Below are 24,526 nucleotides of genomic sequence, written 5' to 3'. Positions count from 1 at the left end.
GAGGTCATTACTTTTTATGAGAACTACAGAGAACTATTTCCCACTAATGCTCTTTGACTCAAAAGCATTTTTGTTTTTCATCAGAGCCACATGAAAGATTTAAGATGACACCATATACATGTCCCTGCTTGACAGAATAAACATAAGACAACTAGTATGGATCCCAGTTTATCCATTCTAAAATTCAGATCTCCTACCAATAGGGACACCAAATGAAAAGGAGAGAACTTTTACTAGAAAGTGGGTGATAGAAGATTTCATTAATATTTGAAACATTTTAAAATGTTTTATGAGAAACATTAACAAAACCTCATTTTCCATTGTCTATACCTAAGGAATGGGTGTTTGAATAGAAATTTTGATGGAATATTAGAGATTAATTTGTTAAACCACAGAACTTTTACTATTTATATATATGCATAGACACAACACACACATATATCTTTTTACCATTGATAGAGAAGGGACATATTAGTCAACCTATCACAATATATCCATCCCTTTAACTTTCAGAAAAAGTAATTCTCAATATAGCTTGTCTTCTTTACCCATATAATTTACCAACATCAGTTATGCCATGAATTAAAGTACCAGATAAAATAGTTTTTGGCCAACAGTTTTCTCCTTTATACTAAAAAGTTTCACACTTTTGGAAGCGTTGTATTATACATTTCAAGGGTGAATTTTCCAGGAGTAGAACATTTGTGACAAAGGAGGGAAACAATAACATTAAAAAATGCAATCTCATAGTAGAAATTTACAACTATTTCTTGCCTACTTCAGACATTCAGTATAGGAGGAGTTCCTAGGGAAAGGAAGTAGTTTTCAGAATTAAAAATTTGTTTCCAGTAAACAGAAAAAGTGAGTAAAAAAATTGAGTCAGCAAATACATGTAGACCATTCACTTTAGTCATGAAAGGTAGATAAGCAATACAATGGTATTTAGCCAACCATGCCTCTCTGAACATTTCTGTTCATAGCTTAACACAACAGACAATTACAGTCAGTAATTACAATCACTGAGGGTGGAGCTCAGACATCTACAATTTAAAAAATCTCTTCAGATCATTCTGATGGACAGCCAGGTTGATATTACTGCCGTAGACTCAACTTCTGTGAATTCAACACTCTGGCAAATGACCCTGAAGGTCCAGGATATGTGGTAATTTACAACAAGCTAGCAGGTAAGATTAGTACAGCTGCTAACTCAGCACTCTTATTATGAGTTTGTTGCTCTCTATTTGTTATGGCCCTTGAAATAGTATTTGTGAAGGGATATAAAATACTTTTGGGTTAAAAAAAAACCAAACAAAAAAAGGTACCCAGAGGAAGGTGCTAGTACTGGGGATAAAAATTAGACTAATAAAATTTAAGAGCACTGATTTGGCAAAAATGTTTGACATTATGTTATCTGTATTTGATGAAATTATGGATTTTCATGTTTAATATAAGAATCCTAAAAACTTGGGACAAAAATATATAGCTAGCCTACATTTATTATAAATTCTAATTCTGAATACCTTGTCTAGTTTCACTAGTTTGCCTTTTCATACCTTTGCTCTTAAAAGTAATGATTCAAACTTTTCATTATAATACAGAGAGCTTCTCCAAACTAAGTCATAAGCAGTGAAGCTTTACTATAGTCTTATGACCTAACCAGAAAGATGTTTGTTCAAAAAGGCTTCAAATAAAAATAAACCTGAACTTGAATTGATCGTGCAAAAAACAAGTTACTCAGTGTAGAACTTTGAAAACCACGGGATCTAGTGAGTAGGTAAAATCCTTGGGTTAAGTTGATTTGCTCCAATTTTAGAGACATAGAGGAACTGTATCACAGGCATAAAAATGAGACAGTAAATAGTTTGTCAGTCACTTTGCTCTGGACTGATTAGAAATTGAATTTGATGTGGTAAATAATGCTCTTTCTAAAGTTGATACCACTTCAACACAATTATAAAAACAATTCTGCTGTATCTGAGAAGGAACCTAGAAGTACATGTGTATGTGTACATATACAACTTCTACCAAAAAGTCCTGATACATGTTGACTGAATCCAGAGGTAAAGCAAGTCACTGTCCATTTGAAGTCTTTGAAGTCTCAATCTGGTATAATATTCCAGTCATGAAACAATGTATTTCAATCATTATTTAATGAGATTCTCTCTTAATTTTAGGTCTTAAAAAGCCCAAGTAATTCTATAATATGGAAATTCTGTGAAGAACATATTAAGATCTTAAACTATATAAATTAAGCTCTGAACAAATATTTTGACAGTTTATCTTCAACTGATTAATAAATTCACACTTTCTTACTTTGAAATAAAAAATAAAGTCATTTAACTAAACACTTTTTCTACTTTGCACTTTACATAAAAAATATCTGCTTAAAAACGTATCAGGAGGGCTTCCCTGGTGGCGCAGTGGTTGAGAATCTGCCTGCCAATGCAGGGAACACGGGTTCGAGCCCTGGTCTGGGAAGATCCCACATGCCGCGGAGCGACTAGGCCCGTGAGCCACAATTGCTGAGCCTGTGCGTCTGGAGCCTGTGCTCCGCAACAAGAGAGGCCGCGATAGTGAGAGGCCCGCGCACCGCGATGAAGAGTGGCCCCCGCTTGCTGCAACTGGAGAAAGCCCTCGCACAGAAACGAAGACCCAACACAGCCATAAATAAATAAATACATACATACATACATACATAAATAAAATTTAAAAAAAAGTATCAGGTGACATATGTGTAGTGAAAAGAGGAAACCATACCACCCTATCAATATCCAAATGATCAATAAAAGGATCAAGAAAGCTTGGGCAACAACTTTGTGGCATAAAACAGAAATCCTATGAGTTCTATGTAGATTAAGCTATTACTGATAATTTAGATAGGTACTGATTATATATCTGCTTTATGGTAGGGAAATCTAAACATTTGGAATATGTTACCATCTCTAAGAAAGTCTAATAAATAATAAAAGTCAAAAGAAATTATAAGTTGTATTATTCATATACATTATGTCAACCCACTTTTTTCCCCACAAATATTTAATATTTGGAAATAATTAGGGGTTATTTTTATTAAAAATATTCGCCATTTAGGGTTTTTTTTGGCTGTGTTGGGTCTCTTTTGCTATGCGTGGGCTTTCTCTATTTGCAGCGAGTGGAGGCTACTCTTCACTGCGGTGTGTGGGCTTCCCACTGCGGTGTCTTCTCTTCTTGCAGAGCACAGGCTCTAGGTACGTGGGCTCAGAAGTCGTGGCTCACGGGCTCTAGAGCACAGGCTCAGTAGTTGTGGCACAGGGGCTTAGTTGCTACGCGGCATGTGGGATCTTCCCAGACCACGGATCGAACCCGTGTCCCCTGCACTGGCAGATGGATTCTTAACCACTATGCCACCAGGGAAGTCCCGCCATTTAGGTTTTAAATTGTTATTTTATTATGCGATTTTTACTTGACAAGTTATAGGATGTCAATTTAGAATGTACAAAGAAGATGGATGTTGGAGAGAAGTATAAACACATCCAGATTTCTTTTATTAATTAGGTAATAACTAGGTATATTTTCATGCTATTTTCACGGGCTGTTCTTGAAATCTATGATCCATGTAATACACTAATGTTGAGATTTGCTTTTTTGATAAACTTATAGATAAAAAACAATTATAATAAAGGTTAAAATTAAATTATGCTAACCACTGATTTCTGAATAGAGTAGGATATATGTAAATAACTTTTCCTTTCCTTTACAACATAAACTAACCTTGGTATTTCGTCTTCTTCCCACCGAAATAAAGTACCAGTAAGAGAATTTCTTCCTGGTAGCTGATTCTTGCAAGATCCACTCGCACATAATGGATCACCTAGGAATAAAAAGGTAAAAGGGGTAAGTTCCACTTTTAACTTACATATAATTACCCTTTAAGTATATTAGTATACAACCCATATGACCAGTTCCTAAAATTGTATCCTAAAAATTCATAAACATACCGGAATGCATATGCACAGCGGAGAGTAACGATTCCAAACCGAGATGGGGAAAAGTATTTGCAATATATGGATATGAAAGAGAAATGGCCACAATACTTTCATACTAGAATAAAAGTATGATACATTTAAATGCGCAATTGTGATAGGTATGCTTCAAATCTCATTTTAAAAATAAAGAACTAAGAATTTTTGTAGACTTTAAATTCCTAGGGTATTCTATATGAGCCTCAACTAAAATTCTAGTGGAAATCAGATTCCAGATAAAATTCAAAACATACTTTAATGCTAATCCCTGAATAAAAAGAAAATACACAATGCATTTCGAAAGTAATGGCAGTTAACAGTGAGTGGAAACCTGGGGCAAATGCAAATACAATTTGACTAGCAGTTGGAGGGAACTATGCATTTGCTTAGTTGTCCCAGCTGCAGAAACAGAGTCCTGGGGCCATGCTTTGGAAGTAGTCTCTAAATTTTAGCAATTTTTTTGTGATCTCTTATGGGGCATTTAAATTTTCAGATAAAGAAAGCTTGAGTGAGTGGCAAAGAAGGAATCCTAACATTAAGAAAGATATTAAATTTGCAATCCTCTCCAACTAAATTTGATACTTTTTCTTATTTGGTTAGCTTGATCACAAAATTATGTAATTAATTAGACTTACCATCTTTGCTATTTTAACAAAACACATAACAAACCATGTAACTGATTCTATATACCTTCAGAAGTTTTTGAAGGCTTTGCTGTTATGTGGCTAGGGCATTTATATGAAATTACTTCGCAAGTTGTAAATTAAAACACAAATATTATTTTCTAAGAAATTTATATGAGTGAAAAATCTATACAAGTTTACTAATTCAAAGTTATCTATCACAGTATAAGAATTCACACTTTACCTCTACTTTATGTATTATTTTCTTTTATAAATACATATATAATTCTTTTCAACTCTGGATGTTAAAAATGTAATATAAAGCCACTATGGAGAACTGTAAAAAAATCCCTCTGTGATGCTAAAGATATTTACTCTATTTAATTACTTCTATATACTTCACCTTAACAACAGTAATTAGCAACATCTCCGTTTCATTTGGCAACTGAGTATATAACTGAATAATAAGACAAAATGGTATATGCATATGTAATATTAAAATTTCTAAATATTTTTCACTTTTGAATTTACTTTCAAAAGACTACATTATGTACTAAATTAACTTGTCTTACAAGATTAAAATGTTAAGTTGTGCATATATATGTAACATATTTACAATAAGAAGTTTACTGTCCATTTAATTATGAGTCTGATATTACGTGACAAAATACAAAAAAAATTCACCTATTCTTTTCATGATTTCATTATAATCTTTTATCTATTTTTTTTTACAAAACAAAAACCTAAAATAAACATTTTATTTCACCATACTTGAAATTTCCCTGCTTGTAATTTCCCCCAACGAAATTTCATTTATTTCTGCCTTCAGATTGTAAAAATTTTCCATATTTTGAAAAAAAATCCCTTCCAATACTCATCTAACTTTTATAACTAAAATAAATGGCTTACATGTATTTGGTAATTCAAACTTTTCTCATGCTTTTTCACCTACTGGAAACAAACTTTTGTAAAACTGACCTCCTTTTCCTATAAATACCTCCCGTACATTCTCTAGAACCTTTTCCATTCGTCAATTCTTCTTGAACTCCCAGCTATATTTGACACTGATAACCAAACTGTTATTCTTTTTTCCCCCAATAACCTTTTTATTTTGGAATAATTTTAAATACAGGAAAGTTACAAGGATGGTACAGTTTCTGAATCTGCTTACCACACCCCTCCCATTGTTAACATTTTACATTATAGCACATCTGTCAAAACAAAAAAACTGACACAGATACCTTCGTATTAGCTACACTATACACTTTATTTGAATTTCAGCAGTTTATCCACTACTCTCCATTTTCTGTTTCAGGATCCAATGTAGGGTACCACACATTGTAGTTAGTTATCATGTCTCCCTAGTCTCCTCTGGTCTATTTCTCAGTCTTTCCTTGTTTTTCATGACCTTGACAGTCATGAGTACTGGTCAGTTCCCCTATAGGACGTCCTCCAATCTGGGTTCGTTGATGTTTTCCTCATGATTAGATTGTTATTATGGGTTTCCATGAAGAATACCACAGATGTGAAGCAGCCTCATCATATCATATGAGAGGGGACACGATATCCACATGCCATCACTGGAGATGTTAACCACCAATACTTGGTTAAGGTACAATTTCATGGGTTTCAAGAATGCACAGAATCATACCACCATGCCAGTAACATACAGAATAATTCCTTCATCCTAAAATTTCCCCTATATATTGGCTTTGTAGTCAACATTCTCCTCTTCTCCAACTCCTGGCAACCATTAATATGTTTTACATTTCTATAGTTTTGCCTTTACCAGAATGTTGTATGAATAAAATCAAACAACTTGTAGTCCTTTGGGTCTAGCTTCTTTCACTTAGTAAAATGCATTAAAGATTCATCGATGTTGTATGAATCAAGAGCTTGATGTGTTTTACTGATAAATAACATTCCACTGTTTTGGTATATTAACAGTTTATCCATTGCCCCATTGAGTGGACATCTTGGTTACTTTAGATTTTTAGCAATTATGAAATAAAGTTGCTATATACATTTGCATACAGGTTTTTAGGTGGACATGAGTTTTAAATCACTTGGTAAACATACACGAATGTAACTGCTGGGTCATATGGTAAGTCTATATTTAACATTACAAGAAACTGCCAAACTGTCTTCCAAAGTGACTACACCATTTTGCCTTCCCACAAGCAATGAATGAGAGTTGATGCTGTTCCCATCCTTACCAGCATTTGTTTATGCCTAGTTTTTTTTGGATTTTAACCATTCTAATAGGCGTGTAATCGTTGCTCTTTGTGGTTTTAAAATGCATTTCCCGGGCTTCCCTGGTGGCGCAGTGGTTGAGAATCTGCCTGCCAATGCAGGGGACATGGGTTTGAGCCCTGGTCTGGGAAGATCCCACAGGCCGCGGAGCAACTAGGCCCGTGAGCCACAACTACTGAGCCTGCGCGTCTGCAGCCTGTGCCCCGCAACAAGAGAAGCCGCGACAGTGAAAAGCCCGCGCACCGCAATGAAGAGTGGTCCCTGCTCACCGCAACTAGAGAAAGCCCTCGCACAGAAACGAAGACCCAACACAGTCAAATAAATAAATAAATAAATAAATAAATAAATAAGTCAGGAGCTCTTAATAAATAAATAAATAAATAAATAAATAAATAAATAAAAAAATGCATTTCCCTAATGATATATACTGTTGAGAATCATCTATTCCTGTTTGCCATCCTTATATCTTCTTCTTTGTTGAAGTGTCTGTTCAGGTCTTTTGACCATTTTTAATGGGGTTGTTTGCTTTCCTATTATCGAGTTTTAGGAATTCTTTATATATTCAAGATATAAGTACTTTATCAGATATGTAATTTGAAAATATTCTCTCCCAGTCTGTGACTTATCTTTTTATTCTCTTAATATTATTTTTTACAGAGAAAAAGTTTTTAACTTTGACGAAATCAACTTGTCAGGAGATTTTCTCATTGTTTTCTTCTAGAAGTCTGATAGATTTATATTTTACATTTAAGTCTATGATCCATTTTGAGTTAATTTTTATACAAGGTATGAAGTATCTGTCTGGTCTCTTATTTTTATTTTCTGGCATATGGATACCCAATGATTCCACCACCTAAGATGAAGTTCTAGATTTGGGAATCTCTTTTAGTCCCAGGAGATTCAAACTGGGCTGAAATGCCTCAAAGTTGTTCCACTTCCTAGTTTGGGTCTATCTCTTTGAAACCCTACCTTACTCTGGAGGGTTCCAACCTGTCCAGCAGGCCCTGAGTTGTTGTTTCTGGCTCCCTCACCTAGTAAGGCTGTCTCAATGGAGGCAGCCAGGATTAGCAAACCCCTCAGGGCAAAGGCTGTTTTCAGCACTCTATCTCCTCTTTCGGCCAGTACTTCTTTATTGTTTATAGTCTCTGCGATAGATTAAGATTTAAAAAAAAAAAATCTTACCTAGTTCTTAAATTGGTTTTAGTAGGAGGGTGGATCCCAATAACCTAACCCACCATTCAGGGGGCAAAAGTCCTCCCTGGTTACTTTTCAGAGCACAGTTTGGGTATGGTAGAAGAAACCCAAGGAGTTAAACCAAAAAAGAATAGCTGGTAAACAACAAGAGAAAAAAAAGCTAACTTTTGGTTGTAAAAGTTTGTCAGTGAAAGAGAAGAAAATAATTATAACAGAAAGGACAGCAGGGTTGGAGGAAAAATGTTGGTTTCACTTTGTTTTAAGTAGAGGAGAAGGAATCCAACAATAAAATGCAAAAGATGTTACAGCATTTTAACCAGAAATTCTATTCCTAGGTATATGCCCAAGAGAAATGAAAACATACGGCTACACGAATACTTGTACATGAATGTTCACAGCAGCACTGTTCATAAGAGCCAAAAGGAGGAAACCCAAATATCCGTCAATTGATGAATCAATAAACGATGTAGCATATTCATAGCAGAATATTACCTGGCCATAAAAAGGAATGAAATACTGATACATGCCACAACATGGATGAACCATGAAAACATTAGGCTAAGTGAAAACAAACAAACATATGATTCCATTTATATGAGATGTGCAGAATGGGCAAACAGAGAGACAGAAAGAAGATTCATGGTTGCTAAGGGGTGGAGGCATGGGAGGATTGGGGGTGATTGATAAAGACTATAGGATTTCCTTTAGAGGTGTTGAAAATGTTCTAAATTTGATTGTGGTGATGGATGCACAGCTCTGTGAATATATTAAAAACCACAGAGGTGTCCATTTTAAATGAGTGAATTGTAAGGCATGTGAATTATATCTCAATAAAGCTATTACCAAAAAAATTTACTTTGAGATTCTTTTCCTGATACACTCTAAGACATTTTTGCATATTTCTTTTTATTCTTTATCCACTCAGCATTTATTTTCTAAATATATATTATTTTATAAATCATAAATTACATAATACTTGTTCAAAGCTTTAATTTGAACTTGCAAAATTAACCTTACTTTTCCTCCTTGCTTTTCGGAACTTGACAGCAGCCAGATTTATTAAATTCATTCCATACAGATTGTAGTCAATGAAGAGCTGTAGGAGGTAGGGAATATGCGCTTCATGAGGCTGATAAAATTTATTCATTATGGCTCCACTTTGCAAAAGTTCACATATCCTAAATTAGAAAAAAAAAGTTATATCATAAAATTATGTTTCCTAAAATGTTAAGTGAAATGGTGATTATACAAATATAGAGAATAAAACACATTATACTAGCACACAAAATTTTGATTTCAATTATACTGGAAATTTGTATTTTGTTGGAAATTGAAAGTTTAAAATCAAGTTTTAAAGTAAGGTGCATGCTCTGAAAGAAAATGACAAAAAATGCCTTGAATGAAGAATATTTTGACTTCTAAAACTAATTTAATGCTAACTATACTGAAAAACCTAAAATGTCAAAAGGATTTTTTAAATATGAGCTTTTTAAAAAAGTTCAGAAAAAAAATTGAAAAGATTATACAAAAATTCTAAAAAAGGACATATGACTCAATCAACCACACAGAGATGTTACCACTTTTGATATTTTTATTCTCTGAGTTATTTTTCCTTCATGATGGGGAATACAAACAATAGGCAATTATAAATAGTGCAAGTGCTATGCAGGGGAAGTATATGAAACATCTAGAAGGGATATTAACCAGACTAGCTTCTGCAAAGCCTTCTTGAAGAGAAGTCTCTAAAGCAGGAGACTGAACAATGAACTGGAAATACTTTTTCTCAGAGAGGAGAAGAGTATTTCATGCGAATAAAATTGCACATGTAAATGGTCACAAGAAAATGTGGTTTATTCAAGAACTGAAACCACTGAGTGAGGCTTAGAGACAGAGGCTATGGTGGTGGTGGGGGGAGGGTAGAGAGGTAATGAGAAGTCATATCATGCAGAGCCTATTAAAGACATCTGAAAAGGTGGTGGAATTTGCCTGTGAAGTGAAGAGCAGGAAAATGAAATGACCAGGTTAGCTAGAGAATGAAGAACACTAGAGACAGAGAATGAGAGATTACTGTGGAAAAAATAAGATGATGGTGGCTTTAACAAGGATCATGGAAATGTGTTGATTCAGGAGACATATAAGAAATAAAATGGTCAGGCCTTGATGACTAACTAGATATGGAGGGTGAGACAATATGAGTTGAGGATAATGCCTAGATATCTTGGTTAAGCAGCTAGTTGGTGGTGCTACATTACTGGAAGAAAACAGGTTTGTTTGGGGATTTTATTTGGAGAGGAAATAAAGACAAACTCAGTTTTAGACATACTGGAGTTTAGGTATACTGGAGCATTCAGGGAGATTTCTATAAAAATATTAGAAATAAATGATAATAAAGATGAGGATAAGGATAATTTTATTAACAGAGTAGAGGAAGCAAACATATTTTGGGGCACTATGTACTGGACACTGTGTTAGGTGCTCTAAATGCTTAATCTCAAGTAATTCTTACTACCTATGGTACTACTATCTCCATTTTATAAACAGAGAAACTGGGTCTTAGATCAAAATGTTGTCCAAAATCACACAAATAAAAAGTGGAAGAGCTAAAATTCAACCCAAATTTTCTCTGACTTGACCCCTCACTCTTAACTATAGTGCTATTCTATTTATCCAGTAGATGGTTTGATATACTGGTCAGGAGCTCTGGAGGAAAATTCAAGCTGCTGATATACATTTGGAAGCCAAATGCATAAACATTTAAAAAAATGGGAGTATATAAGACTGTAAAGTGAAGGGCACATATAGAGAGAAAAAAATCAATGCCTAAGACGAAAACGTCCAAGAAACAACCACAATGTTAAAAGAGGAATCGACAAAGTGTTGTAAACATGAATGACCAGAAAGGTATGAGGAAAACCAGAAAAGGTTTACATCAAAGCAGCTTTATTTTAAGGTACCTAAGCACTGACAAGCAGTCAAAAGGTAAGGACAAAGAGGTGTTAATTGGGTTTAACAACACTGAGGTCACTAATGAAGGTAATTTGAGTGAAATGGTTGAAGTAGAGCCTATATTGGAGTAAGTTAAAGAGTGAATGGGAGGTAAGATACTGAACACACAAAATATAGATAAATTCTTCCGGGAAGGGACTTCCCTGGTGGCGCAGTGGTTGAGAATCCGTCTGCCAATGCAGGGGACACGGGTTCGATCCCTGGTCCGGGAAGATCCCACATGCTGCGGAGCAACTAAGCCCATGTGCCACAACTACTGAGCCTGCACACCACAACTACTGAAGCCTGCGCACCTAGAGCTCGTGCTCTGCAACAAGAGAAGCCACCACAATGAGAAGCCCGTGCACTGCAAGGAAGAGTAGCCCCCGCTCGCTACAACTAGAGAAAAAGCCCATGCGCAGCAACAAAGACCCAACACAGGCAAAAAAAAAAAAAATCTTCTGGGAGAATAGCTGTAAGTATGAATGTCTTTGAGTATGAATGTGTGTATGTGTAAAATTAACAGAGTCTTATTAATATTTAAATGGTGTGGAAAGGGAGATGGGGATAACTGACAGATGGAAGAAAAGGTCAAAGAGGGTGGAATATGAGCTTTAGAGGTAAGGGGGTAAATCTCTTCCACTGTAATAGGCAGTGAGAAGGACAGAATGGCTGTGAACAGATTTTAAGAATCTGTGACAGAAAATTAAGAGAGCTTTATTTTTATGGTTCTCAAACTTTTGGCCCCAGGACCCCTTTTCATTCTTAAAAATTATTGACAGAGTCAAAGAGCTTTTGTTTATGTGGCTTATATCCATTGACACTTACCAAATCAAGTTAAAACAGAAAATTTTAAGAAACTTATTTACTAATTTTAAAATAACAACAATAAACCCATTATATGTTAACATAAATAAGTGTTTTATATATTACAAAATCCTATGTTTTCCAAAACAAAAACAATTTAGTGAAAAGAGGAATTGTTTTACATCTTTGCAAACCTCTGTTTTAATAGAAGACAGTTGGATTTGCACATCTGCTTCAGCCCAGTCTGTTCTGATATATTGTTTGGTTGAAGCATATGAAGAAAATCCAGCCTTACGCAGATAAATAATTGGAAAAAGGAAGAGTAACTGAATAGTCTTTTCAGGTAAACGTTGATCTTTGTTTCTACTACACAGAAATGCAATGGAGTGGTAGTTTCTTAAAGGTCAGCAATAATGTGGAATTTGAAACCATATCAATGAACTTTTTGTACTCTGTTATATTAAAATCTATTGGTCTACCTAACACTTGGGAGTATTTTTACCCATGCATAATTTTCTAACGTCATGCACTGGTCGTTTGGAAAATATAGATCCACTAAGTTATATAAATCTTCTAAATGGTGATACATTTCATTAAACAATATGGAAAAAAATGTTAATAACATCACCTATCTCATCAGAAAAATCTTTTAAGTACTGAAAAGTGGTTAAGTTCACAGTAGAAAGTTCTCCCACTCTGGCCTCACTCTCACATATTTCTCCTTGCTTTGAAACTGAAGAATGAATTTCTCTTGGTATTGAACATTTGGTCTGGCTAGCAGGGCAGTAGGATTATTATACAAGGCAGCCAACCATCTCTCTTTATATACTTCTACAAACTCTCTAAATCTAAAACAGAAAAGAAGCAGTTGGGTGTAAAACAAGGTCCCTTACCCTTAAAATATCCTTCCTAGAGTCCAAGCCATGACTCTCTCTCTTTACACATGTATGTACATATTATGGTCTCTTTCTTTAATAACGCTACAAACAGGCCTTTCTTCTAGATTTTTCTTTTTATTATTAAAATACTTAAGTGATAGTTATTCATTTTTTATTTCATTTATCTTTGTACCTTTTCACCATTGCAGGGTTGTAAAGATAGATCTTCATAAAGTGTCTTTCCTTCTCATGATAACCATAAAAAGGCCTGAAATAAAAGAAAAAGATATTTCAATTTATTTTCATCAGAGATGAAATAATGCAACTTATTGCCCTAAATGGACTCAGCTGGCCTAATTCAGTCTTACTTACATTGAATATTACCAACCCCCCCCACCCCCCGCCACAAAACAAAAGAACCTCCAAGACTTTTCAATTAAACCTACCACAAGGTTAACATATGACATGATAAACTCTTGTTACTTCTTTTAAAAAAGTTTAAAAATACCACTTAAAAAAAAACTAGGGACAAAAAGGAGCAGCAAACTATTTATACCTTAATTTCAATCATCATGGCTCTATTAAAAAGTGACTCTTTACTCAGACCATGTATGAGAAGAACAGAGACCTTTCTGATACCTTTTCCCATTTCCCACTTTTTCTGTCAAAAACTAAAGCTGTTCATCAACAAAGTCCTTTAATTGACAGAATTTGTATCACTTTCTTTATTTGTCTCTGTTATTAATTTTACAAGTTCACTAAGCAGAGACAATTTACCTGTTATACATATGTACATATGCGTATGTGTGTATAAAACACACACTCAAATCAAAGGAAACCTGTGAAAACTATGTAGACAGGAACTTAAGAGATTGAAAAGACGACGGCTTTATTACTAAGGACCCTATTTATGTTGAGGCTCGGTTCTTCTCAGGGTATCAGCTAGAGGGGGGAAAGGGAGAAGCAAAAATCTATGTGATAGGGAGAGAAACAAGTCCTCAATGCAAGAAGGAATAAGTTGGGCTATCATGTTATATCATTTCAGGAGGATCTGAAACTCTGATATACAGACTACCATTTTCAAAGATGATGTAATTAGAAACAATATATAAATAGGTCTGAATTTATAGACAAAATAAAAAGTATTTGCCTAGAGTTTGTCTGTAAATAGTGGCTGGTTAAATCTTTAGGTGGATAAACTCAGTTTCTTTTCATTAAAAAAATATTTTCCCCTTATGATGGGCACTAGATAGAACTTACCCTCATTAGGACACCATTTCTCTCTGTCATGTCTGACAGTGTAGTAGACCTTAAATACAGGAGTAAGCTGGCAACAGAGTCATTATTTGAGGTATATTTAAACAACTTTGTTTTTATATAAGCTATTTCAAGCCTTTAGGTCAGAACCATCTGTATGATTGCTGTAAAGCAATTTCTATTAAAAAAAAAAGGGGGGGGGGGCTTCCCTGGTGGCGCAGTGGTTGAGAATCTGCCTTCTAATGCAAGGGACACAGGTTCGAGCCCTGGTCTGGGAAGATCCCACATGCCGCGGAGCAACTAGGCCCATGAGCCACAACTACTGAGCCTGCGCGTCTGGAGCCTGTGCTCTGCAACAAGAGAGGCCGCGATAGTGAGAGGCCCGCGCACCGCGATGAAGAGTGGCCCCCGCTTGCCACAACTAGAGAAAGCCCTCGCACAGAAACGAAGACCCAACACAGCCAAAAATAAATAAATAAATAAAAAGGTCTAAAACGTTCTTTGTCTCATCCTTACCACTCACTCCAATCTTATCTCACACCCACGCTTCCTTCTTCCTCCAGCCATTCTAAACATTTCAGCACCTTCTAACTTGATCCACTCTCAAGTAATTTGCCATTTCCTCTGCCTAGAAAGTTCTGCCCTGAACCTTTGTATGGCTTACTTTCAGTCTTCATTCAGGTCTCTGCTTAAACTCACCTCCTCAGAAAGGCCTACTCTGACCATCACTCCCTATCCCCTACCCTTTACCCTTTTTTTTTTCTAGTTTTAAAATAACACTTACCCTTTCCTGTCTAGTTTGATGCTGTTCACCCCATTTTTGTTGCCATGAAGGAAGGGGTGAAACACACATTATATGACTGATCTCATTCTCTCTCACCAGCAAAATTCAATTCTTTATTCCTCCTGCGTTGGTATTTTTCATATACATAAATATAGCTCTCTGTCTAAAGATAGGAGTTATACCTTTAGCCAGATAAATGGAAAAAAAAAGAATTAAATCTGCACTGGTGTGGTCCACATTATCTTTGCTTTGTTTTTGCTAAAAATCTTTAGGTTTTTACAATTAGAATCTTATAAATTTCAAAAACTGAATACAAGACTATCAAATCCCTACAATTCTTTGTAAATCTAGGATTCTGCTTTTGTATCTATTGCCCCAAAATATAGCCTGGAAATTCTATAAATTCAGTTTTCTGCTTCTTCTGGCCAAGAAAGTCTCTGTATAATTTAACCTGCAATCCTTACTTTCTGCTGTTGACTTTAGTTGATTTTGCCAAAAGAATTTCTCCACAGGGAGACTCTCTGGGAGAAAGAAAGTAGAATGGAGCAGAGTTCAAGAGTAGATATTTTTATATTTAAAAAATTATATCTCATAATTGGAGTTAGTTTTTTAATATAACAATGAGAATAAAAATGAGCACAGATAGTGAAAAAAAAAAACCTCATTTAATTAATTTAGATGGATTAAGAATCTTTTCATAGAATATTTTCTAGAATCATGATAGCTAAGTGACAAGGAACCCCTGAAATGAGCCTAAGATCATGGTCCTCTCTCTTAACCCAGCTTCAGTATAGTATACAGTCTAGGAAGACTGGAATTAAATTTGTTCAAGTTTTAATTTGATAGCTAGATGCAACTTGCCTACTTAAAGAAGTAGGCAGTACTGAAGGAGTAAAGGAATCATAGAAGTTACAATGCATGGTAAGGGAAAAGGGGACCTATATAAGAAAAAAACATAGAAAACATGAGAATGGGAGAAAAAAAGAGAATGGCAGCCATAAATTAGACTGAACAGCTCATCTTTTGCTTCCAGGTCTCCAGATTTGTAACTCAACTAACTTAAAAGTATGGCTATGCTTTTAACAAATGCCCACCAAAAATATAGAAAGACTGGTGACTCATTATTCATTCCACTAGGCTGTTTGGAGATTCAACTTTGAAATGATAATATATATAGGAAAGTTCTGAGGAATCATTAAACATAAAAAAATTAGAATATAAAGCTGATAATTATCTTTAACCTAACTGTTGCTATCATAGGATGGGTGTGAACTTTTACCTCATTCATTTATTCAAACAAATAGTTATTGAGCCTTGTCTACTAAGTGCCCAACACCATACAAGGTGCAAGGGATATAATGATGGACAGACAAACATGGTCTTTTTTCTCATGGAACTTACATGCTAGTGGGAGAAACACATAAGAACTAATAAACAAAAAATTAAAATAACTGCAAACTATAGTAAAGTACTAAAGGAAACAAAGAATGGGCTAAGATACAGAATAATAATAATAACAAACTATTTTAAGGAGGGAAGTCAGAGAAAACTTCTCTGGAGAGGTGAAGGATTTGAAGGACTGGAGAGGGGTAGAGCACTCAAGGAAAGGAAACTGCAGGTACAAAGGTGGGAAAGAGCTCAGCACATCAGAGGAACTGAAAGAAGACCAGTGTTTCTGGATGGAACACAGTGAGCAAAGTTACAGAGGCAGGCAGGGGTCAGATCACATAGGCTGTGGTTAGAAGCTTAAATTTTATTCTATAAACAGTATGAAGCCACTCAAGGATTTTAAATGATTTTAAAAGGGTCCAATTTACATTACAAGACAGGTACTTCTGCAGCTCTGGAGTGAGATAAGAACAGAAGAAGGAAATTCAATTAAAAGGATACTGTGGTGGTCCAGGAGAAAACTTGGATTAAGGTGGAAGAAGTAGACAGATTTAAGATGGATTTCATACAGATGCATTCAACTCATATGTTCCAGTACGAGCTCTAAATCTTTCCTGCCAGCCTGCTCTATCTGCACAGACTCAAAATTTTGTAGTCATCCCTGACTCCTCTCACAAACCTCATCCAATCAGACAGCAAATCTTGGGGACTCAACCCTCAGAATAGATCTAGAAGCTGACCACTTCTCACTAGTCCCCTGCTACTACCCTAGTTCAAGCCACCATATTTTCTCACCCAGATTAATGTTTCAACTCTTATGCCCCTATGATCTATTCTTCCCACAGTTGCTAAAGGAACCCTTTCAAGTATATGTTAGATTCTGGCTGCTCAAAATCATGCAATAGCTCAGTAAAAGCCAAAGTCCTTAGAATAGCCTACTGCGGTGGTTTCTCAAACTTGAGTATGCATCAGAATCAGCAGAAAGGCTCACAAATTTCTGGGTCCCACCACCAGAGTATCTGCTTCATTAGATGTGGGGTGAGACCAAAGAATGTATTTTGACTAAGTTCTCAAGTGTGTTAGTCTGAGTCCTCCAAGAAGTAGATGTCAAAATGTGTAAGAAATTTGTTAGTGGAAACACATGTGAGAGAATATGAGGATGAACTCAGGAGAGGGTGGGACAGCCACAAGACTTAGATACAGGTCTGATCTAAGTGAAGGAGAGAGGGACATAGGGAAGATGAGTGGAAATGTCTTTTATTGCAGTGTGATTCTAGTGAAGGTTCAGAAAGGCTGCCCCAGAGTTCCCAAGTGTCTCCCAGAAACAGGCCTGCCTTAGTAGCCTTGCTCTGCTTAGCCGCTGGCTGGGAGTAGCCTATGGAAAGCAGCTTCAGTTTACACAGAATGATAGATGGATTTTAGTGCAGTAGCTGGAACCACTGTTCAATTATGTTCTTTGTATTTGGAGATCTGAGAGGTGCATTCTCATGGCTGTCAAACCAGGTAAAAGTGGTTTTGGCGATCCACTGGCCAACATGATCTCCATTCTCTCATATCTCTCTAACCTCATTTTGCCCACTCTCCTTTCCCTCCACTCCAGACACCTGGCCTCCATTTTGTTCCCACTCCCTCACCTTCAAGTCTTTGCTCAAATGTCATTTACCATGTCAATGACACCTTCCCTGATTACCCTATATAAAACTGCCACCAGTCTACTTCCCCACCCCATACTACTGATCCTTCTTACCTGTTCTACATATTTTGTTCTATAGTATTAATTATCATGTAATAAATAAATTTATTTCATGTTCTATCTATTGGTTATTGTCTGTTTTCCATTACTAGAATGTAACCTCCATGGGGGCAGGGATCTTTGTTTTGTTCACCAATATACAAGGTGCTCAATAAATACTTGATGAATAAATTACATGACTTTCTACAGTTCTAGGAAGCAGAGAAATGGAAAAAGTTAAAACAAAAATTACTGTTAACCATCAATCTTTCATTGCAATAAAAAGTGACTTTAAAAAGTTACAGTAAGAAATTCACCCTGGTTCCATTAGATTAGAAATAAAAGAAAAATGAACAGAGTATATTTGAATTGGATATGTTTTCTTTTAACTAGAACAGTAATATAAATACAGATAAATAGAAATTTTAAAAGATGTTATCATATACTTACATTCCTGATACTAATGACACTTTGAACACGTGCTGAGCAGTGGAAGATGGATTGCCTAAAGCCACATTAAGTGCTCTGTCGATACTGAATGCCATCTGAGAAAGATAGCTTTCTGGCTGCTGTCCATAACCATCATATGGCACATAGAGGTAAGGAAAGACGCCATGTAGATGAAGACACGTCTTCTGACCTAAAATGTAACACATTGTAAAGTTTAGACTTGAGATGCGTTTTAAAACCTTAACATTACAAAGCTCAGAATACAAGTCATTTAAATGGTCTAATGACAACACAGCTTATCTGAGGGAAGGGTTGAAGAAACTAACCCATAGTTAAAGCCACCTGTATTGACTATATTTTACAACAGAACATTTAGAAGCATTTTATAAATATAAGCATTATAGTTTGATTTAAATAGTAGTTTTGGTGAAAATACGTTTGAATATTTCACCCTCACAATCTAACTACTTTTATGTACTTCACTGAACTGCCTTATAACAGCGGTCCCCAATCTTTTTGGCATGAGGGACCAGTTTCAAGGAAGACAACTTTTCCACGGAATGGGGCGGGGGGGATGGTTCAGGCAGTAATCCGAGCAATGGGGAGCAGCAGATTAAGCTTTGCTTGCTCGCCTGCCACTCACCTCCTGCTATGCGGCCGGGTTCCTAACAGGCCACTGACTGGTAACCGGTCCACAGCCCAGGGGTTGGGGACCCTTGCCCTATAATACCACTTAACTCAGTGTTATGAAGCTTACAAAAGTTCACTGAAAGTTTACTAAATAAATCAATCAACATGTCTGTCTTGGCATTCCAGTGTGTGGAGTTTTGCTATGGGGGGGGGGGGGGGGGAGCGTGGGTTGGGAAGGGTAAAAATGAAATTTTGTTATTAGGGAAAAAAAATCAAAACAGACAAAAACAAATCAAAAGAAAACCCCTACAAATCAATTGTCTGTAATGGACTTCTGGATATTTAAATTGCACATTTGATGGAGTGGGACAGGGGAGATACAAAGAGGGAAAAAACCCAGCATGCACACTTTCCAGGAAGCCATTACATCAGGCAAGGTGTAGAAGGGGTAAATGGTGCTGATTTGCCAACAGACAATCCCGTATAGCCATGATAGAGAAAGTAATATGAGTAAGAACCCACAAAAGAAGTGCTACAGAAACAGTAATGTATCCATGACAAGGTTAAGTAACAACAGCAGCAACAAAAAGCAGATGCATCATTATTCTCATGAATCTGGCAGGGCTGTATAAAAGTGGTTCCTTTCCTCTGAACATTGTCCCTCGTTCCCCTTGGGCACATGCCATTTGTCTAATTCAAACAGAGAGGAGAACAGCAGTGATGGAAGAACACATGCATTTTTCTCATGCTGTCACTTACTACTGCCCTGCCAACACAATCCTAGGGCTTCTCTCCCACCTCATCCCACTCTGTTCCACTGGCTTTTTCTTTTGGTAGAAAAGTATTTGTTTGATCACTATTTCCTATTTATAATTTAGGGTGATTTATATAAAATACATAGAAAATAGTTCTATGTTCTGTTGATACTTGTATTTACACTTTTTATAGTAAATAACATCACCTTGTCTTATTTTTAAGGTACAGCTATAACAGAATTAACAAATAAATCTGGAATAGTTATTACATAAAGTATAGCAAAACTGGAAAGGTCACATAATGGAATAAGATCTATGCCCTCCCGAGTACAGTATTCTGATTTGAGCTACCAACTTTGACGTTTTTGAAGAATTACAAATTGTGTTGCTGTCAGACCAATTTCAGTTTCTAATTTTATGTTACTTAATTTCAAAGGAATGAAAAAAATATTTTCAGTTAAAAGCAAATTCTTTAACTATTCTATTTCTAAATACGGCATGATACTATTTCCTAAATATTGCAGCTTTCAATTCTTCAAATAGAAAAAATTCAAATTGTAATGATGAGTGAGTCTTAAGAAAATATATTGCTATTTTATCAATTTATTGATGATCTATTTGAATGCTTTTTAAACATCTCATGAAAAAAGGTTATAACCATTATACTTCTAGATATAAACCACTATTTGGTTAAAAGTAACTGGCATGCTAAACTACAGGGTGAGGGAGGTGAGGAGACAGAAAAGTATCCCCTTTTTAAGTTGACAAATAAAATATAAGACCGGTGATTACAAAATTACTAGCATATTTCACAAACAATATTGTAAGTTCTTAAGATATGAATTTTACAGTCCATATCTTAGTAATGGAAATCTGGGTAAACTTTATAAGAAATAATTATAAAATTTGATTTCTGATAGTTTCTTTATAGGCAGGATGTTCACAAAGTTCATAAAAATTTTACAATATCCTCTTTTCACATCTCCTATGAAGTAGGGGCCAGAGAAATGATCTTTCTATTTATAGGCTTTGGAACAATAATTTGCGATGTATGATTTAGAAAAAAAAAAGCAGAAATTTATTCAGCAGGCACTGGACTAAGTGCTTTATATATATTTATTTCTAAAACTTAGAACAACTTTGCAAGTATCACAAAGGTTAACTTTCCCAAAGTCACATACCTATTAAGTAATTGAATCAGGATTTAAAAGCAGATCAACAAAATCTAAAACCAATGCTCTTTCCATTTAACCATTCTGGTTCAATGTTTTTAAGAAAGTAAATATTGGCTTCCTTAATCCTTAATTCCTCAGTTCTTATTTTGTACTGTAAACACCTGTTTCCTTATCTGACTCTCCCATTTGACTGCAAATTCTTGGGAGCTGGTGTTGTGTTTGAATGATAGTAATATCCCCAGGATCCAGCACAAGACACATTAATATGTGTTTAACAGATATTTATTAAACGAATGAACGAACCACCAGCAAAACAGAATAGTTGCTTAAGGAGAAGGAATGGTGTGAAAGCCTAGAATATCTGAAAAAACAAATCTATGAAAACAGAGGGACTCTGATACAACTAAGGCACCACCATCAGGGTTACAGAAGGACATTAAGGATCTCCAGCTTATTGCACTTTCCTACCCTGAATAAGCCGACGTCCCATGCAAAGCTGTAGTCACTAAATCAAGACAGATGCACCTCCATCTAGTTCTCCAGCAGCTGGGATAGCTCAGTGCTTTACTCATCACCCTTCCTCAAGAACAATCTCCTGAAGAACAACCACAGCCTAAGGAATTCTTGGCAGAACCATAACAGCTCTAATACAGAATAAGTGTCACAGAAATTATGAGAAACAAGATAAAAAAAAGGAAACTCAAAAGTTAAACAAAGAAAGAGAAATGTGTAAAAATGAACGAGAGTCAATTTCTTTTTGGCAACAGTATGTCTTTTATCATTATAAAATTTGTGGTTCTGTCAGAGCATTGCTTTATCTGGACAAGATACAGACCACTTTTATTTTTTCCCCTCCATCAGCTCTATCCCACACAAATATGTGGAGCCATACAGATGTAAAGTCCCTCAGAAATAAACTAGTCTACCCTGACCCCCCTCACTTAGGATTATTTTCGGCTGTGAGAAAACACCCTAAAATCAGTGCTTGTAAGCATTAAATTAGTGGCTTCTCTCTCATAAAAGAAGTCCAGGTAGCTGGTTACGGATTCAGGTTTTTTCAACATCTATTTAGCGGCCTAGCGAAGAGGAACGCTTGACTTCAGCCTAGAGGCTTTTCTACTATACTCCAAAGAGTTCCACACACAGGATTCTTTTAAGAAACTTTTTATAAAATTAATAAAAGCTATGCTGTTTCGAAACCTTACTAAATGATTTGGGATCCTGGATATTAGCTATTTCCAGGTAACGTGGATCCAAAGAAAGAAAATATCCCTACTTTCTGAATGCCCCCTGTTATTGTCATGTGAAACTGAATTAAGGCAACAAATCCAGTAGGGATAAAGACTGTCATTGGGGGAATAAGCCTATGTACACAGGTTTCAAAAAATTTTTAAGAGTGTGAATTTTCCAATTTGACTGATGTCGTCTCACTCAGCAACTGCAACAAGGTTGTTTCACGAAAAGTGCCACGGAACTTGTCACAGTATAACTTGCTCGCTTTTAAAGACACTATAGCAAAACTTTGTGGAACTGGCTATTTTCCAACTGTGTGTAAGAGGGCTTTTATAACTAAGGTAGGTGCCTCTGTAACAGCCAGTACTTGGGTGCTCTAAATCTAATCTTTCACATAACTTAGAATTACACTACACATTAAGTCCTCTGTATTCCAACATTTCTTATATTGTTTTCTCACATGTTCTTCTACATTTTAAGAGCCCAGATTTGGGCTCTGAATTAATTGTGCCTCTAAAACCTTGTTAGTTTATCTGTAGCAAAATTACTTTTGCTTTTGTGGATCCATTTTCAATAAATAGAAAGACTAACATGTGCCATTCCTCTAATTCTAGGGTCTGCAAATTTTCTTCTGTAAAGTGGCAGATAGTAAATACTTTAGGCTTTCTGGACTATACTGTCTCTGACAACTACTTAACTCTGTTGTTGTAGTCTAAAAGCAATCATAGACAGTACTTAAGTGAACGGGCATGGCTGTGTTCCAATAAAATTTCACTTACAAAAACAGGCAACAGGAGGGATTTTGTCCATGGATAGTAATTTGCCAATCCCTGATCTAACTGATTAGACTTCCTTGTCAACCAGAACAGGAAAATTTAACGGCGTCTTCTTTTTTCTTTCTTTTTTTAAAAAAACAAGCTGATTGGTAATCACAATCAAAATCATGCTGACCTAAGAGTATCTTAGGAGACTGAAAAAGAAATGCTCATTTTGTAATTTGCAAACCCCATCTCCCAAATCTCAATCTACACAAGATTTTAAACAAAACTCTACAGAGCTATCAAACAAACAAACAAACAAAAACACTTGGTTATATGAACAGGAAAATCTGTACTTATGAAATTTTTCATATTTTCTTCTTCATGGAACATCTCTTTTTAAGTTTTATATTACTATCGTTAACTCAATGTTTCCCTCCAGTCTTTCTTTTTCCATCCCCACAAAACCCACAAAACTAATCAAGCAAAACTCCTCATAGTCACAGTTTGAAAGCAAGTGTTATATCACCTATTCTCGTTTAAAAAAGAAAAGTCTTAAAGATGTACTCTTAGCCCTAGAAATTACATTTTTTCAGAATTTATGCTAAGGAAAAAATTAAGAATGTACATAGAGATTTAGATATTAAAATGCTAAGAGAGTATAACTAATAATAGTAAAAAATTGAAGATAATAAACTTCCCCAAGACTAATTATGGCGCATCTGTATCACAGAACAGATCTATGGCTCTCACACCAAATCCTGCTTGCCACTTGTTTTTGTAAATAAAGTTTTATTGGAATACACCCATTTGGAATGGTCTATGGCTGCTTTTGCTACAGGAAGAGTTGAATAGTTGTGACAGAGACCTTCTAGCCCCTCAAAGCTTCAAAACTGTACTATGTGGCCCTATAAAGAAAAGTCTGCTAACCTCAGCAATAGGTGGTATTGATGTATATTTCCTAGCATAAAGAGATGTTTATGACATATCTATTTCTGGTGATGTTCAGATTTAATTCAGTTATGAAACTATATATAATACATTAAATCAGATAATGGGTGATTTCATTTTTTTTGTTGTTGCTTATACATATTTTCTAAATATTATACAATTTGTGTAAAAGAAAGGCAGGAAGGAAGAAGTCACCTACTTCTCAATGACCCAGAAATTAAAAACAAAATAAAACAAAAACTAAGTATAAACACTAACTTTATAAAGGGCATATGTATATAACTTCCTGTTGAATAGTTTCTCTTCATTTTCTCCTTTCATTTATAAATAACGCTTTGGAGTCTCATATATTCATGCCATTTTATTTCTTCAACTAAGGTATACAGGACTTTATTTAGAATCATTGGCTTTAAGTTACTAATCCTACATTACTAACAGCTATATCCCTCAAACACCAGATGTTTCAAAGGCCTATTTTATTTATACGTTTGCCTAATATATCTTTGTATTCTCAGTGCTGAACATGGTTGGTTCTGTCGTTCATACATGTAGGCATAAATTCTCTATTCATCAAATAATTTGTGGAAGCCCAATGTTCGGCGCTAGGCCACAGGCTGCTCATAATCACAGCCCTGGATCTCATGGACTTGACATTCTACTTGGAGATAAAG

At 35.5% G+C, this 24,526-nt stretch overlaps 1 protein-coding gene across 2 annotated transcripts in view; it reads right to left on the bottom strand.

Annotated features, from left to right (window-relative positions):
* Positions 1-24,526, bottom strand: part of REV3L (REV3 like, DNA directed polymerase zeta catalytic subunit) — a 191,305-nt gene that overhangs the window by 110,674 nt on the left and 56,105 nt on the right. For both annotated transcript variants that reach the window (XM_059941399.1, XM_059941400.1), the window contains exons 2-5: positions 18,354-18,543; positions 12,935-13,009; positions 9,089-9,249; positions 3,751-3,850 (exon numbers count right to left, since the gene is read on the bottom strand). In XM_059941399.1, coding sequence (XP_059797382.1) covers positions 3,751-3,850; positions 9,089-9,249; positions 12,935-13,009; positions 18,354-18,543 — 526 coding nt within the window. The remainder of the gene's footprint in view (positions 1-3,750; positions 3,851-9,088; positions 9,250-12,934; positions 13,010-18,353; positions 18,544-24,526) is intronic.

The sequence above is a fragment of the Balaenoptera ricei genome, chromosome 12 (genome assembly GCF_028023285.1).
Source record: "Balaenoptera ricei isolate mBalRic1 chromosome 12, mBalRic1.hap2, whole genome shotgun sequence".
NCBI lineage: Eukaryota > Metazoa > Chordata > Mammalia > Artiodactyla > Balaenopteridae > Balaenoptera > Balaenoptera ricei.
The sequence above is the reverse complement of the archived record's forward strand: the minus strand, read 5'-3'. Positions and strand labels throughout refer to the sequence as shown.